Raw genomic sequence first — 18,166 nt, 5'->3', positions numbered from 1 at the left:
CAACCTGCTTCAATGCCTGACTGTCCACATGGGGAATAAGTCCCTATTTATACCCAGTCTGAACCTCTTCCCTTTCAACTTAAACCTGGAGTCTTTCATCTTGCTGCCAGGCAGCACTGTGAAGAGCCTGGCTCCATCTTCTTGTTGACCTCCCTATAGGTATTGGAGGTGACCTTGTGTCCTCCCCTTGAAGACAACCCTTCTCCAGCTGAGCGAGCCCAGCTCTCACAGCCCCTCCACTCCAGCCCAAACCATCATGCTGGCCCTACACTGAACTTGCTCCAGTTTCTTGTGCTGGGGGACCCAAAACTGGGCGCAGTATCCAAACATAGGGTAGCAGTAAGTACCTAAGTACTTAGTTACTAGTACTAAGTAATTGACCTGTGACAAGCCTGTCATGGTCTGAGAGATATGTGAGATGCCACTTTGCCCCCTGCTCACTTTCTGCCTCTACCAGTGGCTGCTGCCACTACACTCAGTGATAGAAAATACATATATATGCACTTCAGCTGCACTAGGGCCAAGTGGGTCTGATCTAGTTGGAGATGTCCCTGCTCACTGCAGGGTGATGGGACTAGATGGCCTTTAAAGGTCCCTTCCAACTCAAACAATTCTATGGTTCTATGATTCTACAATTCTGTGATTCCATGAAATAGCAGTAACAAGGAGCAGCAGAGGCCACGTACACGTTCTCCTCTGCTTCCCTAGCTATGGAGGGTAGTAACTTCCAGTGGACAGGAGGCCTAGAAAATATCAGCTCTCATGTAAAGTACTTTGGCCATAAACTTCAAAGCAATTCCCAAAAGGAAACTGGATTGCTATTCCTGTTTTACAAATCACGAAGCTGAGGAAAAAGGGAAGGAAGCGTTTTGACCAAATTCATCTAGCAGCTGCTGGCAGAGGCAGGCAGAGACCCCGAGCATTACCCACATATTGTGCCATCAGGGTACCAGGGACCAGCGCCCGGGGGACCTGCAGTTCCCAATTCCTGTTCCAAGGACCTGTCCCTGCCTCTTCCAGGTGCTCTGCTACACGATGCTGAATTCCTAGTTGGAAATCAGGCTGGTGGCCGTGTAACAACACCCTTCAAACCATGCAGATTTATGGCTTCAGAGCAGAAGTGCTGATCAGAAATACCATGAATTAGTCATAATCTTATCAAAAATATTTTATTTATGAAAGTAACAATTATACTATACAACCTATATTGGAAGTACATTGAATAATTGCTAGAATAAATACAGGCAATTAATTCAATCTTTTTATAGAATGAGAGGATTTATTTGACATTTGAATGTTAACCCAAGCTTTAACTTACATCATAAATAGTTAAAAGGCATACTCAAGTTTTTTTTTTTATTTTTAGTTTCTTTTGCTTTTTTTAATACTGTTCTATTTTGTAATCAACATGAATCAACTCTCCAATCATTAACATAATATTAGTATGACTTTCAAGCAATCATGTACCTCAAGATAATCAGACAAATAAGGTAGTGTGTGTGCAGTTCATTCTACAGCAGAATCTATTCATGTCTGCATAAAAAAAGAGAAGCTGAAAATGCTTCTAGGTTCTTTAAGCATCATATGCTGATTTCTGCTTTACCACAGTGCTTTTAATACCAGAATCTAAAAAAGGCATGTATCTGTACGCAGCTGGCTTTCTGTTGCTCTTTATATTAGGGCTCAACGCCACATTCCTTTGGCTGGTGAAAGATTGCAGAATTTAGTCCTGAATATTATTTCTCAACAACATGGTCCAGAATAAATGTCCAAGACTGATTATTAGGCATCAAGGAAGTAACGGATTTGCTAAGACTTGATGTTTTCTGATAAAAAATTGGATTCTGGTGGATATGCTTTAGTCAAACACAAATTATTGGGCTCAGTACTGGGGTATGTACTACACTGGATGTCAGAGCTGATCTTGTATTTTCTGTAAACTCTGTGAAGAGCACTGCAGAAGATTTATAGTAAGACACCCACATTTGAAAGCGTTGATAAGTTTTCCTTCCATGTATTTTTTTAAACTCAAAAATCTGAATTATCTGCTTGATACTAGCAGATTATGAACAATGACCATCAGTGAAGTCAATAGTAGTTTTGGGTGTCCAATATTCCTCCAGATCAGAAGTTTTGACTCCTCAGGTTCCATGAAAAATCAGTGGGAGCTTTCCTATAGCAATGTCTCTTCCAATGGCATTGAGGCCTGCCTTGCCTTATGGCTATTGTGCATGACAGGGATATTATGCTCTCAGCAGAGAAGCAAATTTCCCTTTTACAATGTGATCCAAAACAAAACCCCAAATTGCACATATCTACCCCTTTGGCCTTTTTTACGCACAAATATGCTTGTATTCAAAAAATGACAATGTTGGGCCTTTCCTAATAAATGTCTTCAAAGAGCACATTTAAATGTTTTCTCACAGAAATAACCATTCATCAGCTGCAAAAATGCAGAGAGACTTTTTATTCTTTCTGTTGTGAACAATATCAATTCAGCACAAATTTTGGGGAAGTATTTTTTTTTCCCAAATGTATTTAAAAAGGCTGAAGAACAACATGTTGGGGAGGCAGCTTTTTTTGGCAGATAGTAAAATATAAAATATGTGATTTAAAAAAAGTTGGCTTAAAATACACACACAAATAATACAATAATATAAAAATACAGCTCAGCCAATGGCCTTTTAAAATTTACCTTTGGCATTACATTTGGCAGCCTAACACAAAAGACCCTTCCTATAAACAGAACTATAAAAAAGAGAAGTTCATAAATTAGGTTGCAAGGGGTTGTAAGATTCTTTTCTTGATTCTCCAAACTCCTTTCCTTCCTGTCCACACACATAAGCATGACCAGTGAGGTATATAGAATGTAACACTGTCAGGCGTATGCACAATAAAAAAGTGCATAAACATAGAAGTTCTCCCATTTTCTTGCGAACAGGTCGAAACTGTGTGGTTTGCGTTTCCTCCCCCTTGGAAATAAAAAAAAATCATTTTTTATTGGTTTATTTTTTTTCTTACTTTGGCAGGATGAAAATGAACCCAGAGGAATATAAATGTCCTATTCCCAGCAGCAAAGATCCATTTCCCTTGGCAACATTCATCTGATGCCACAGATACTACAAGGTTGTTGGGTTGTTTTACAACTCTGGGTATCTTCCCACGGGAACATCATACATCTAGCACCATGTCATAGTGTTGCTCTTTCTTCCGCCTGCCACATTTGGTGATAAGAACCAAGTACAAAGTCAAAAGCATAACCCAGTAACATGCATAGAGTATTGTGCCAATGATGAGAACTGTCTGTTTTGACTCAGAAAATGGCTTTTTTGATTCCTTGTAGATAGTGAAAATTACGCCACCTAGGAGGATTGTAAACCAAATGGAGACTGGAATGAGTCCTATAAAATTAACTACAATGGTTTTTCTTCCTGACGTGCCCCACCCTGCTTTGTTTATCGTGGCAATTGCAAACATCTTTGCTGGCAGCAAACTTGACATGTACAACACTGAGTAGAGTGACATGAAAACCATGACAATGTTGCCCCTAAGGAAGCTGGCAAAGGAAGACTTTATCAGGCCCACTAACTGAACTGTCAACAAGAAGAGGAGGATGTTCCAGATTTTTCCCCTGTAGAAGAGCTGAATGACTGTGGCGATAAGGAAGAAAGGAAAGAATCCAGTGATTACAGCTTCATAGGTCATCCACAAATGGTGCTTGTGGAACCACATCGCATTATAAAGCCACTCTCTAAAGTAAGATTTACTCCAGCGGGTCTGCTGATTCAGCCACCTGAGATACTCTATTGGTGTTTCGGTAAGGCACTTGGACCTAGCTGTGTATTTTGTTGCATAGCCCAGACTTAGCACTCTGTTAGTTAGATGCCTGTCATCTCCGAAGCTGCACTGGGAGCCCATAAATTCTTGATTGTACCAATCTTCTACGAATTCATGGAGTAAAGAGTTTCTGTACATTCCCAGAGGTCCGCTGATGCACTGTACACAGCCGAAATAGGACTGACAGGCTCTTTCTATGTTAAATGCCATCCAGTATCTCACGCTGCTCAGAAAGGATATCCAGGAATCGTATTTGTTCAAAATCTGCAAAGCACAAAGAGTTTTCATTTTAGATGAGCTCTTGAGGAAGAAAATACATACATTGGAGCAATAAGGAATTTGCAGAGACTAGAGCACCATTAGCCGAAATATAGGGGGAACCTCGCTCCTATGTCCAACACAGGACAAATCCAGAGTTACCTGTACAGTCCAGGACATTCACAGGAAGGGTGAGATGAGCCTTCAAGAGTCTGTTCCACCAAAATATTCTCTTTTTCCTCACAACCTTTCCTCTTCCCCACCAAGAAACTTATTTTCTGGCTCATTCTTCCTTTCCTTTCAGCCCCAGTTAAGGGACTGCTGGTCTCAGCCTCTCCCAAAAGACATGGTGGAGTCCCAGATGTGGCCTCCTGCTTCTTTCTCCCGCCAACCACATCTTTGGGATGCAGAGGACTTCTTCTGGCCCTTCTAAGGCTATTCCAGGTCTTTGGCCTACATTTTTGGTATCACAGGGCTTGCACTAGAGGTTTTGACCCTGGACTATGTCCCCATATCTGACATCAGGCCCTCTGAAGAACAACCGGTTCTGATTTGTCCCTGCAGTACCAGCCATGTTATGTTACCCCAAGACATATTGTGATACTCCAGTAGAGTCATGATTTGGCCTGCATAAAGGTCTCAGTCTTTCTCATCTGTATGCCCCAAAACTCACCTGAAGCTCAAGCCTACACTTAAAATACAACAAAGGCATAGTCTAAAGGTCTGAACACTCAATGGAGGCATGAGCACATGCAGATGCCCAAGTCCATGGCTCCACATCCATGTTCTCAGCACACACCTTGTGCTGGTGAGTGTGGCAAGAAAGTGTGTAGCAGGGTGGCTGTGCCAGCTCTGCACCGGTATCTTCTCAATGTGGGGATTTTCAGGGGAACCTGTGGCTGCCTACGACTAGAAAGCAGTATTCTGCAGCTAAACAGTGTTTTGCTCCAGTGGTCCTAATTTCTGTCAGGTTTGAAGGCCAAGGGCCCAACTTGTATCTGTTTCAACTTAATTCCAGAACATTTTAAAAGCAGAAGTGTTCAGGGATAGGCTCAAGCCTAGATCAAATGTATTTGGTGTATGCTGGAAAGTGAACTAGAAAAAAAAAGCCCAGAGCCTTCATTCTGCCACCTTTCTTCACAGAGGGCACATGTCCTTCTCTCTCTGCAGATACTTATGAACCTTCACAGCTGAGCCCATAATGTCTCCTTCCAGTTGTACTCACACGTGCCTCGTGTCTCACATGTGCAGAGTAAGTGTGATGCCTGGTTTGTGGTCAGCCCAGAGCCACAAACATATCCAGGCTTCTGTGGGAATCTTAATTTCTGGAGTTAAGAGCCACATGCCTGAAATATTTTTGACTACTGGGGCGTTCGTTAGTAAGTGCTTGCCCATATAGATGGCCCTTTCTCTGTCTCTTACATAAAAGCCCAGCTGAGTACAGGGGACTGATCCCAAGGCCAACTGAAATACTCATATGCATTTTTCTTTATAAATTGCAGCAGAAGCAATTGTATCAAAAGGAATGAACGGCCTTTTGCTGTAGTTGTCAGCCAAACTCGGCAATGCTGGAAATCCTGACAAAAGTGGAGCTGGGCTGACTTGGGGGCTTTCCATTGTCCTGCCTGACAGAGATGCAGAGGAAACCCAACAATACACAGACTGCATAGTGCACTGCATTTCAAAAAGGCTTTCATTCCTAACAATCTTGGCTGCCAGTAGTAACATAATTGAAGTGCTTGGGGTGTTGGATTTGGCTTTGGGAGACCTGTTCTCAATCCCTGCTGCCCTAGAGCTTTTCTTTGGTGCCCTGAGCAAGCAGTTATACCCAGAGACTCAAAGAGGCCACAACAGTCTTGCCAGTGCTAGTGCCCCACTTTTCACATATGTGGGGGAGAATAATATTTGTTTGCTTTTTATGGATGCTAAAACCGTACAGTGTTCATACCTCAGAATAAGGGTTTCTGTTCAACAGACAGAAAGGTTAGAGGTCTCCTAAGAGCCTCTATAGTAGTATCACAGTATATTCAAGGTTATTCCAGTCAGGGCAATCTGTTGCAGTGCCAACAGTTGCTGAAACCCCTCTATTAATCTGAAAATCGTTGTCCTCACCTGCACATCACCTCCAACCCCTCCAACCATTGGATCTTCTTCTAAAACTTTTACCATCTCCACTGATGAGGCTGGATCAAGCATGGTATCTGAATCACAGACCTACAAGTAAGACAAAACAAGAACAAAAATGGGTTAAGGAGTACACTAGAGAAGAAAATAACAATCATGCACGTGATTGTAGTAACTCTATACACATATTCTCCTGATTGCAATTAAATCTCACTTTGGAGTCTGCACTGATACTTCTGCTAAAGACCATTTGTATCAGGCCGCAAGGAGTGGTGCTGTTAGTGCTGTGACCACAAACAATCCTCTCTTCTGTATCAGCTTTATTTGTTTTACTGGCACACTGGGCTGGCTTCGTTGCACGAGATATGCTCTCAGAGATGGGGCACTGCAGAGCCAGACAATGTTTGTGGGTGTGTGGCAGATCCCTGCTGAGCCCTGACATAGGGTTTCCCTGCATCGGCTGCACGGTTGGAGCACCCTGGTCAAATGTTTCCCACTGCCGTATGAGGGAAGGAGCGAGGAGTTAAGTTCCAGACACTTGTTATAGAAAAGAAAAAGTCAGCTAGGAGCCTGGGGAGAAACCTAACAGTCCTTTCACTCACAGAAGGCTTTAGCAATTCATGTAAGATATGTATTGTGGATTCCTGAACAAACTAATTTTTAATTTTAGATGCATGGTGTGTTATTAGTAGCGCAGGGATTTGACATCTGATATATCAAAATTATCTGCTATTTTCCTCTGGCATTCTTATAAAAAATATGTAAGGCCAGAAGGAGAGTCGCAAAGTGCGGTACTCCACGAGACCAGGGCAGAAATAGATGACACACACAAGGCGTTTCAGCCACACAAACACTCCTAGTCAACTAAACACTGTGTACATTAGGAATTGGTTTTCCCCCGGAGAGTAGGAGGAGGGCTCAGACAGGCTGGCCAGCCTGCGCGGCAGCTGGCATTGCTTTCGTTTGCTCGGAGGCGAATGACACAGGCTGCAACCTGTTTAAAACAAGCGGGTGTCTCCTTGCTGCAGCTGCTCCTGAAAGCAGTGCCCCCATCGTGTGTAAACTCAATTTGCAGGTGCCCAGAAACTGGAGCAGAGGAGGCTGTCCCAGGAACACCCCTCTGTCTGGCTGGATCCTGCCCTACAAATTCTCATACTGCTTCCAGTTTATCCCTGTGTTGCATTCTTGTGATTTCAGATGGGGACAGTAAGGGCAAAAGTTGGCAGCTCCACACGTATGATCTGTTAAGTCAGATTCTGGTGAGGCTTCATATCAGGTATCCTAATTTTGGTGTCCTTTCATCCAACCTTTCAATTCAGCCTCAGCCCCTTTGCTCCAAGGTAGCGGAAACCTTCATGTCTGGTGTGTGAAGGGGGAGTAGAGCATTTTGGGGCTCTGCCATGGACCAGATTGAAGCAGAGAGGTTACCCGGGACAGTTGGGCTGCATAGCTTGGGATGCAGATGAGTTTGCCAACATGCTCCCCTACACACTCACTTGGAGAGGGCTGAGAGGAGAAAGCTGATGAAAGCTCTCATACTTCCATGAGGAAAATACAGCCAGAAGCAACTCCCACTCCTGCTACCTTGATGCATCCAGCTCCTCTCCTCAAAAGACTCATCCTGAGGAGCACCTTTGCAACCTGGACAAGGTGTGCCTCCAGCTTTGGTCGAAAGCTGTCATCAGTGACAGCACTTGGTGATAGAAAGGGAGCAAAACAATTCTGCTGAAGAGGGGAAAGGATGTCTACATTTCTGTCTGAGGCTTCCTGGACAGTCCTGTTGCTGAGTGTTTTTTGCACAGGGAATCTGTAGTTTGCCGAGTATGCAAGGCTCGGGCAGTCATACTCAACCCATTTCTTGTGACCATGAGTGGTGGGCTGGGATCAGCCCCTTCCCCAGCCCCTCTTTTTTCCCTCTGGTGCCTGTCAGTTGGTACAACTGAGCAGCCCCCACCCCATCATATGCATTTATCTATAACAGAAAGACCTGCCCATGGGCAACACCACTAATATGGGATGAGGAATCCTAAAAACACGGGATTTATTTACAGATTACCACCATGTGTCCTGGGCGTGTCAGCACAGTGGACATGTCTGGGTTTCTGGGGCAAACCTGACAAGCCATCATTTTGCATCTGGATGAGGTTTTTGCAGGTGAAAAGAGGACACACCCAGAGAAAGGCAGACATTTAGGAACCCAAATAAAATACACTAAGGTCTGCCCAGCCAGGGGTGGCCCTGCACAGCCCAAGAGCCAATTTGTCATCTCTTCACATAAGGGCTGAGTGACCTAGAAATTACTGCCTTGGGTCACAGAGTTGCATGAAAGGGACAGTCAACCTTTAGCAAGCTATTCAGATAGTCGTTAGAACTGGTGGTGGTTCATCTGAGCTGCTCTGAGAAGTTCAGGCTGTGCTGGACTGTCAATGCAGGTACCTCCAACAAGCCAAGATGAATTGCACCCTGGCTGCCCTGACTAGCTCTGCACTGATGATACCTGCCAGTTTAAGCCCTCTACCTGACTGCTTGCACCCTCCTAACGTCCTCCAGGATGGGAATAAGCATTCACAGCAGTTCCAGGTATTTAATGAGACACCACTGATGAACAACAGCTCATTATCTGCATTGGTCTGACTGCTTATGATTGCCTGTCCATAAATAACCCTGAGGTGTCTTTGAAGAACTAGAAGGCTCACAGTTTCAGGGGTGAGCAACGGTGCTGACTGGTCCACATTTTTAAGTGCTTGATCACTGGTGCAGATTGCTCAGCCCTTAAAATGGCAGGTGTGTTCAAAGTAATTTATTTTGCTTATCCCCAAAGAACCGTTTGGAAAATCACAACCTTCATTCATTCATAAAATGGAGCCACATTTTAGCTGCATTGCATCATGACTGTGTAGTAGCCAGGGTCACCAAGCTGCTGCATTTCTAATATAGATGTGACTGTAGATGTGACTGTGGCATCAGTCATTACTGCAGCCTTTGGTGGCAGCTTACAGCAGCATTACAGTCCCTGACACATTCATCAGGACTTCTGAGCCAGGTCAAGAGTGTTAATTGACTGAAAGACCAGAAATATCTCTTCCATTTTCTCAGCTTATGTTATGATTGTTGAATAGAAACACTTTTTCCAGGTTCCCTGAACAAATGCAGGAGCTAGACTGAGGGAGGAAAGTTGCGATGCCTCTTGCTTTCTCTCTGCTTTCTCTCACTGCAATCTGATACTTCTGTGTGAAGTGATTATAAAACCATGCTAATAAAGAAAAGCAGCATTTTCATCCCACCATCGTCCCTCATAGCACAGAACCAAAGTGCAGACAATGGAGAGCTTAAGCCCATTGTTTCCAGAGAATAAATCAGTTTCAATTTTGCAAGTGCTAGGGGATGGGGTTTTAATCTTTGCCTTACACTCCCAGCTCCAATAACAGAGCGGTGCCCAGCACTCTGCAGTTTCGGCTCCTCCTGCGTGTGGAGGAGCTACCTGCAGCCTCCCCGCAGCCCTTGGACGCTGCTCCCGTGGACGCTGCGCCGCGCGGAGCACGCACACGCACACCAGCACGAGGCTGGGCGCGGACCCCAGAAACGCACGCGGCTCAGCCGCACAGCGGCCCTGAGCCGGCAGGGAGCACCTCGCCGGGAGCTGCTGCTCCACCGGAGGAGACCGCTGGGTGTTCTCAGATTGGGAGAAGGTGGGAAGGGTTGAGGGCAGTTAGTTAGGAAAATCATCTCATATTCAGTGGGATTAGTCAAATGAGCCTTGCGGGCCTTGGTCGATAAGGAACGATCCTCAGTGTCCAGCCAGAGACCCTGATCCCACCCGGCGTCCTCCACACACAACCTCTTCCTCTTCCTGCAGTCAGCAGGGTTGTTTGCAGGAATGAGGAGTGCTTCCATGTGTAAGGCAAAAACATAGAAAATCTTTCACGGGATCCAAGGCAGCTGGAAAGAAATGTGTCTCTGCTGCTTTGGAAACAGGGAGAGAGGACCCAGCCTAATTCATTTTTAAGTGAATAGTGTCATAAGGGCTTTAAAGGCCAAGTCGCGGTGAGTGAGGTAATGCAGCTGTAAGTGATGAAGCAAAAGCTCCTTCAGGCTTTAGCTGAAGAAATCTTTCTTTCAAGGCTGCACATTGACCCTTTTTTGAATACTCCGTACAGCCTTCGAAGCCTTTAAAATACCCCCATATATTTACGGACTCCACCACTGCTCTGAGGTATTCCCTAGTGCCACTAAATACCTGTCTGCCTGCTTGCATATGGGGTTGCTAACAATCCCACAAAATAAAACCTTACTGAGATTTTGATCTACAGAAGCAGCAAAAGGGTCTTCGGGAGGTCACTGGCTTTGTCTGAAGCAAAACCGTTTGGATGAGGGGGCAATACTGAAGTCTGAGGAAGGATTTCAGATTTCTCCAGTAGCTGGTGCACAGATTTAACATATTCACAGATAGGCTGACTATTTTAAAAGGTAGCAAAATACGCTTTTAACGGTCAAGCTGTTTCCAAACAGGCTGAAAGGAGCACTGTGTTCATCAGGGACTAGGATGGCCTCTAACATGCTGCACAAAATATACAAAAGCTGCTTTCTTTCAAAGTGTGTTTGAATTGGCACTGACCTGGTGCTCTAATACCTACCTGTACATAATCCACGCTTCTCCCCAGTGCTTTGAATGCTGTGTACATTACTTCTCTTTTTCCACCCCATTTCTGCATGATGCAAACACTTTTGTTGGACAGGACCAGCTGAGATACGTGTTGCATGCTTTCTCTGTGAGACTCCTCCGTCTCACCCGGACCTTTGTCATGGAAGTTATTACTCCAGATATAAGTGGCAGATTTGTCCCTACCCATGATTTCAGTAAAAATGTCCATCATGTAAACGTCATCTTCCGAGTTCCCGTCAATGACCATAACAACTTTAATTCCAGGGTAGGTCAATCTTTTCACAGAAAGTAAACATTTTCTTAAGTAGTCAGGATCCTCTTGATAGGCAGCAATACAAAGGGCAACTGTTTTGTTCAGCTTGATTGGAGTCTCTAGCGACCGCTTCATTTTCCTGTGCTCTAGGAAGGCAAACAGGCTTTGGATGATGAGATGTGATGCCAGGATAGCACCATAGAGTCCAAAGGAGAAGTAGTAATTGTCTGTTTGAATGAACTGGTAGCCCACAATGTAAGCAGCGGTGATTCCCAGCAGGAGGGACACCCCGAAGAGTGTGGTTCCAAGTATTCTCAGGATACATATAAACCTCTCACAATACATCTGCAAAGAAGCACGGAAACTGTTAGCAGAGCCACCACTTGCTGATATAAGACCTCATAAGAGGTGTGTCTGGCTACAACATAGAGCTCAGCATCAACAGATACACCCTGTGCTTCTGGCTGTGTCGCTGACTTGCTGCACATCCTTGCTCGACTTAACATGTCTTTGCAGTACTTCTTCCATGTAAAGTGAGATTTAAACACACCTTAATGTACCAAGGATGTTTTCTACTATTTGTAATGTCCTTGCAGAAGGTGCTGTCTGTGTCAGGATCTTATTTTGGCAGCCTAGGCTTGCTGAATGAGACGCTCTGTCATATTACACTGGGGGGGTGGAGAAGGGGCTTTTGGGTCACCACTCACTTCATACGGTCACAGGCGAGCAGAACAGCTGAACGTCTGGGCAGCCCCTCCTCATCCCCCATCCGTGTCATGACTGCATCCCGCCCTGAATCACTTCTGTCGCTTAGTTATGTTTGCAAAAATATTGGAAAGACGTTCTTAAAACAGATGTCTGAATGTATGTATAATCTTTTAAACAGATGTCTGACTATATTTATATTTATATAATCAGACATCTGCTTTAAAAGGTCTCCTCAATACCCTTGCAAAAATGTATTATTCATACATTTGTGTACATAGATATATGCACATGTGAGCATGTGTGTATAGGGCTAAAACTTGACTGAGATTAAGTTTGTTGCTAAAGTACTCATTAATTTAACAGAGCCAAGACTCCACCCGGGACTCAAAGCTTCATTAGATGACCACCAGTTGATTCTGATAACTTGTGTGTATTTAGGTTACCTGACTGTGAAATCTAAAGCTTCTAACCTAAGCTTTGGGCTGTGGAGGAGCTGGCTGGCATGAAGGGTGCTCTGGTATTCTTGAGACAAACAACGTCGGCAGAATATATTGCTACCTAACTGCTTTTTGTTGACAATCACATTAACCGTGCTCTGCAACAGCTTTCCCAGAATTACAGAAAAGTTAGTAACAATCTTTTATGTCAATTGATGTGTTTGATGTTAAGGACGTAAAACGGATGTCTGTTTAAGGCTAACCCAGCAAGCGCGTTGCAAGTCAATGAATCTGAAACTCATGCTCAAATATTTTGCTGAATTATGTCCTCTCAGACTAATGGACTTAATATTTGTGTTTTCTTACTCTTATTCATATTTTCCCTGTTGCTATCATCTTACTCGTCTGCTGATCATGTTTGTTTCACCATCTGTTGGCCAAAGCTGAAGTTGGAACAGCGCTTCCTTACATCACATATATCTTTAACTCTTTCTTGAAAAAACACTACCAAGCTGCAGCAGCAGAGCTGCCACCAATTATATTTCTGTCTGAAAAGTTACAAGCTTGGGAAAAAAAAGTCAACACAGAATCACTTACAAAATAAAAATAAACCAGGCAAGCATGAAGTCTGAAGTTACAAAGACTATGCTTTTTTCCACTGGCTATTTAGGGTCTTAAATGTCAAGACAGGAGGAAGCCTCTTAAATGTATATTTGGAGACATTGTCAAAGAAATCGGACCCTATCTCTGGGACTTCCTTGAATACTTACAGCTGGACTCCAACAGGTGTTGTAATCACCCACCAGCAAAAGGGACCATCCCTGCTCTGGCCTGTCTGAAAGTCTTTCACAACGGGAGTCATAGAGGAGCCTAATAAAAGGTAGCTGACGCTTACCACCACTACAGGCGAATTAAAACTCAGTGCCCAAAATAGACTCGCTTTAGAAAACTGATTAAGTAATGGATCCCCTCTAGATTACCTTGAAGTCAAATAGCCTGTGTGTTTATTAAGCCCTCAAGCACGCAGAAGGTCACAAACATCAAGGTAAATGTTTCCTTAACGGTGCAGTTGTACTCTGCTTTTCTGTTTGGGGTCCACGACTTCTCTTCTCATGCCAGAAATAGAAAATTCCTATTAGTGAGGACGGACTAAAGTCTGCTTACATTAAGACTTATATGACTGAAATCAATGGACCGCTTGTATGGTTAGAGCTCACAGGATTTAGATTAAGATCTGGAGCATTTACGTTTGACTGACTATAATACTGTACTAGGCTTCTTTTATATTAATTTGCTTTTTCTCTGCCTATGAAGTGTTTCCGCAAAAAAGGAAAAAAAAAAAAATTAATTCTCTGATCTTGTCATTACAGCACAGCTTCCCTCCCTCGCAAAAAAACCCCAGTCTTTTAAGATCAAGAAATAGATTTCTGGTCTTAATAAAACAGATTTTTTTTTTTTCTTCTATCCTTTCACTGTCAACCTTGGGAAAATAAACTGTGTTTTGATCTAAATTCCTGGCTTTCATCAAAGAAACTTTCCCCTTTGTATGCGCAATTGAGGATTTTATGTATAGTCTTTCAAGTGACTGAATCTCAGGGTAAGTCTGGAAAAAGTTGCTCAATATTCTCAAAATTTAGCACGTGAGCTATTGATAACTTGCCCAGCAGAACTGATCTTTATCAACTTGGACATGCCCAAACAACGGTAAAGAAGCCAAAAACTCTCCACCCTTCCCCAACAATTGAGCCAAGATGTTAAAAGGAAATGATGCTTGTAGAATTCTGGGACCAAAAATGAACTGCTGAGTCAAATAATAGCACCGAGGGTAGGGAATAGCTGCATCAGAGACTTTAAGGTCAGACAGTGCTGTTACGAGTATCTAGCCTGGCCTAACACAGTAAGATATCAGTTGAAATCCATTCCTGAAGTTTCCTGAGCTTGTCGCACACTAAAATGAAATATTTTCAGAAAAACAGTGCACAGTACTGGGTTTTAACAGTGTCACGCTGAGTCAAGATGTGTCAAATACTAGGTGAAGGACAAGCACCCACATTAACTTTCAAAGCCACAATTATTTTTCAGTTATCTGATTGATAGGCACTCTAAGTGCTAGCAATACCCTTTCAGCAAAATGTAATCGCTGATATTCAAAGTTGCCATCACTACAGCCCTATTCACCAGCTGACAAATCAGTGGCAGGTACAATACACAACTCGTATGATCTGCGCAGCTTAGAGTTTTGTTTATATCTCAGCCTAAAGGACCTTCAGTTTCTTGAGGGATTTAACCCAGTAAGTTTGTCCTGGGAAATAAACACTGAAGCAGTTAAAAAAAAAAAAAAACCATCAGCTAGGCTAGAGATGAGGTCCTCAACACATGGAAGACATGCAGCCAGTCCATATTCCTGGATCACCAAAAACAATTGCAGGTGATTTTTGTACACACATGGAACTGCTGTTACATGGGAACGGGTGCTAGAGTGAGGAGAGGGTTATGGCTCCTCACCTGGTGAGAAGTCAATGGGTTATCTCATTCATTATCTCTGGAGTCAAACCTGGATCTTGCACTTTCTGGGCAGGTTTTTCACCAGCTCTGTACAGCAGAAGGAGGAAGATAGTACCTGCAGTGTTCATTCTTTATTATTATTTTAAGAGTGAAAGCTATTTAGCACTGAAAGAAGTCAGAGCGTCCATTGCTTTGCATCAGCCCTGAAGGACATGTCCAGGGGGCAATAAGAATGAAGATTTAAGTGTTAAATAAGCAGCTGCAGACATCTGTATATTAAAGTGTGCCCTACCCAGGACACTGGCTGCGTCTGACTCTCTTTGGAGGTGTCGGTGTCCCCCATGTACTGCACAGGAAGCCCGAGACAGGACTGCTAATGCTATTCTGCAGTATGGGCACCTAAATCCTTTATGGGCACCTTCACCAAACCCAGTATAAGCATTGCACAGCCTCCAGCAAACAGGGTCAAGGTTTGTATGCACAAGATGAACGTGTGTTAGAGAGGCTTCATGGTGTGCTACTGCACAATTTGTTGTCGTGATCTTGCAGCTATTTGTTTCCATTGGTGGAGCCGGTCAGTGCTAACCAGCCCGCCAAGTAGAAATGAAATATGAAAGCCATATACTAAATCCCAAAGCTATGTAGGCTGTTGCTGATTCAGTGACGCATTTTGATTCACCAAGGAGTCCCAAGTATATATGTGCTTTGAAGCGACTGTAGGGGAGGAGGCAACATGTTCCTCTTTTTTGAGGCTCCCATGGAAAAGCATGGCCAAGAAATGAACCCTTGCATGTACTTGAGATGAAAGTCCCCTTAGCAAACTGTTTGGCATCATGTCTCTTTTGGCATCCTGATAAAGCCACACGAAGAGTATCTTTTTTGGTCACACTTGGGATGAAGGAGAACTTACTCTACATTACTGTTAACAACCGGCATAACTAAAAGTTGTAGTTTTCTAACATTGTTTTCATAAAAAATTTCAGGTTAACCAAAGACTTGACCTAGATTGTACATGTAGTTGTTAACTCTTACACTAGAGATTACAGTCCTTTCTGTAACAGAATAGAATAATGCTTTTATGCATCCCTGTAACGGGACCCGGAGACAGTTCTTCCCTTTGCAAAGTTAAAAAAAAGCTTAATTTGTTACATCAAAAATAAATCAAAAATTACTAATACATCAAAAGAGTAATAAACAGAATAGGGGCAAGTACGCATCCAGAAAACCTATGTGTATCGGTGTCTGAACACATCAATATTGCCTGCAGTCTGTTCTCTTATTCTGTGCCAGCTGTCGTGTAGCTGCTCTGAGGACTAAGGAAGGAATCTGCATCTGCTCGTACAGGACATGGAACCAGTGACTGATGGGAGGTCAAACTGAAGTTAGTTTTGTTTGCAGTACATGGGATGCAGCTCACTACATCATCTGTTTCAGAAGTCATGTCTCATGTATAACACTCAAACATATTGCCATGTAGTACTACTGGCTAGCTTTTCCACAGAAGATTAAAAAGCAAGAGGGGGAGACACAGGAAGTTCATACATAAAACATGCAATTTGGAAGGCCGTATGTGGCCAGCAGGAGTAGGGAAGTGATTGTGCCCCTGTACTCGGCACTGGTGAGGCCGCACCTTGAATCCTGTGTTCAGTTTTGGGCCCCTCACTACAAGAAGGATGTCGAGGTGCTGGAGCGTGTCCAGAGAAGGGCAACGAAGCTGGTGAGGGGTCTGGAGCACAAGTCTTATGAGGAGCGGCTGAGGGAACTGGGGTTGTTTAGTCTGGAGAAGAGGAGGCTGAGGGGAGACCTTATGGCTCTCTACAACTACCTGAAAGGGGGTTGTGGCGATGAGGGTGTTGGCCTCTTCTCCCAAGTAACCAGTGATAGGACAAGAGGAAATGGCCTCAAGTTGCGCCAGGGGAGGTTTAGATTGGATATTAGGAAAAATTTCTTCACTGAGAGGGTGGTCAGGCATTGGAACAGGCTGTCCAGGGAGGTGGTGGAGTCGCCATCTCTGGAAGTGTTCAAAAAACATGTGGATGTGGCGCTTCAAGACATGGTTTAGGGAACATGGTGGCGCTGGATTAATGGTTGGACTTGATGATCTTGAAGATCCTTTCCAACCTTAGTGATTCTGTGATTCTGTGAAAAAATTAGCACTTATTCCAAACATCTGAACACATGTTAAAAAAAAACTTACACTGTAAAAGTCAATATTTGTCCAGGAGACAACAGCAAAAGTTCAGTCACAAGTGTATTGATTTTATCCCCTTCACCTCAGAGAATCACAAATTATTAAGCTCGGAAAAGACCTTTAAGATCATCAAGTCCAACCTCCAACAGTTCAACAGAGCTGTGCCTCTCTCTAAACATCTAGGGCTTTGGCCACATCGGCAAATAGTCCAAACCTAGAGGAAGAGACCTGTGGAAGGGAACACCTAGTGCTGAAGGCCTAACTTCCACCCTTCTTATATTTTACTCTGAACTAAGTTTAGTCAGACTGCATGGACTGAAAACCCATCAGTGTCTGAAAAGTGTGCTCCAGGGGTCCGTCTTGCAATTAATTTCATTCAAGAGGAATCCAGTCTGTGTGCCCAGTGATAGCTTTGCAATACAAACGGAAGCAATTTGGCTGGGGGCGGGGGGCAACTGTAGCATTGGCTTCAATAGCACACCCCTGATTCAAACTAAAATGCTAATACAAACCAACCCCACATACAACATCTGCACATCAGACTTGTCTGCAAACCTTTGTTGCAACCAGAAGTGCTGAGCACTGAAAAACCTTTGAAAATGTCTCATTTCTACATGCCTGCATAGAAGCTGTATTCTTGAATGTCTGCTAGTCATGGCCCTCTGAACCTTAAAGCTGAGGCTTTGGATTCAGCAAAGCATGTAAGTATGTCATTAAAGATAAGTGTGCGCTTAAGTGTTTTGCTGAAGAGGGAAATCAGTGGATAATTTATCTTGCAGTTCTATAGTGCAGGCATAAAAAAAAAAATCTCTGTGAAGCTGCTATTTCTGGGATACTCATGATAAAAAAGTATGCATACATTTGACAAATTTATTATGCAGATTGATCTCCCTTACGGAAGTTGTCATATGGGTCATTGCTTAATCACTGCATTTCTTACATCAGGGAATCTGAGAACGGTCCAGGACCCAGACAATTTGGATTTTGTTCCTAGTGTTGCCATTCACTTGCTGGGTGACCTTAGGTAAGTGAATTCACCTCCCTCTGCCTCAGCTTCCTCACCTGTAAAATGTGAATGATGATCACGCAAGAGGTTCTTGGAGGTCTACAAACCTGTTCAGAAGGCTCAGGTTACTGATATTTGTAATGGTACTCTCTCTGGTGTGATATGGGACCCCAGTGGTTCCATA

The 18,166-nt window shown here is 43.6% G+C and overlaps 1 protein-coding gene across 1 annotated transcript; it reads right to left on the bottom strand.

The window, feature by feature from the left end:
- Positions 1 to 3,171: 3,171 nt before the first annotated feature.
- On the bottom strand, positions 3,172 to 11,480 carry HAS2 (hyaluronan synthase 2; the record flags this gene model as incomplete). The annotated part of the gene is made up of 3 exons (XM_082014874.1): positions 3,172 to 4,101; positions 6,208 to 6,309; positions 10,854 to 11,480. 3 exons carry the CDS (start codon positions 11,478 to 11,480, stop codon positions 3,172 to 3,174), a joined length of 1,659 nt encoding a protein of 552 aa, XP_081871000.1.
- Between the last annotated feature and the right edge of the window lie 6,686 nt (positions 11,481 to 18,166).

The sequence above is a fragment of the Phaethon aethereus genome (genome assembly GCF_964289735.1).
Source record: "Phaethon aethereus genome assembly, chromosome: 2".
NCBI lineage: Eukaryota > Metazoa > Chordata > Aves > Phaethontiformes > Phaethontidae > Phaethon > Phaethon aethereus.
The sequence above is the reverse complement of the archived record's forward strand: the minus strand, read 5'-3'. Positions and strand labels throughout refer to the sequence as shown.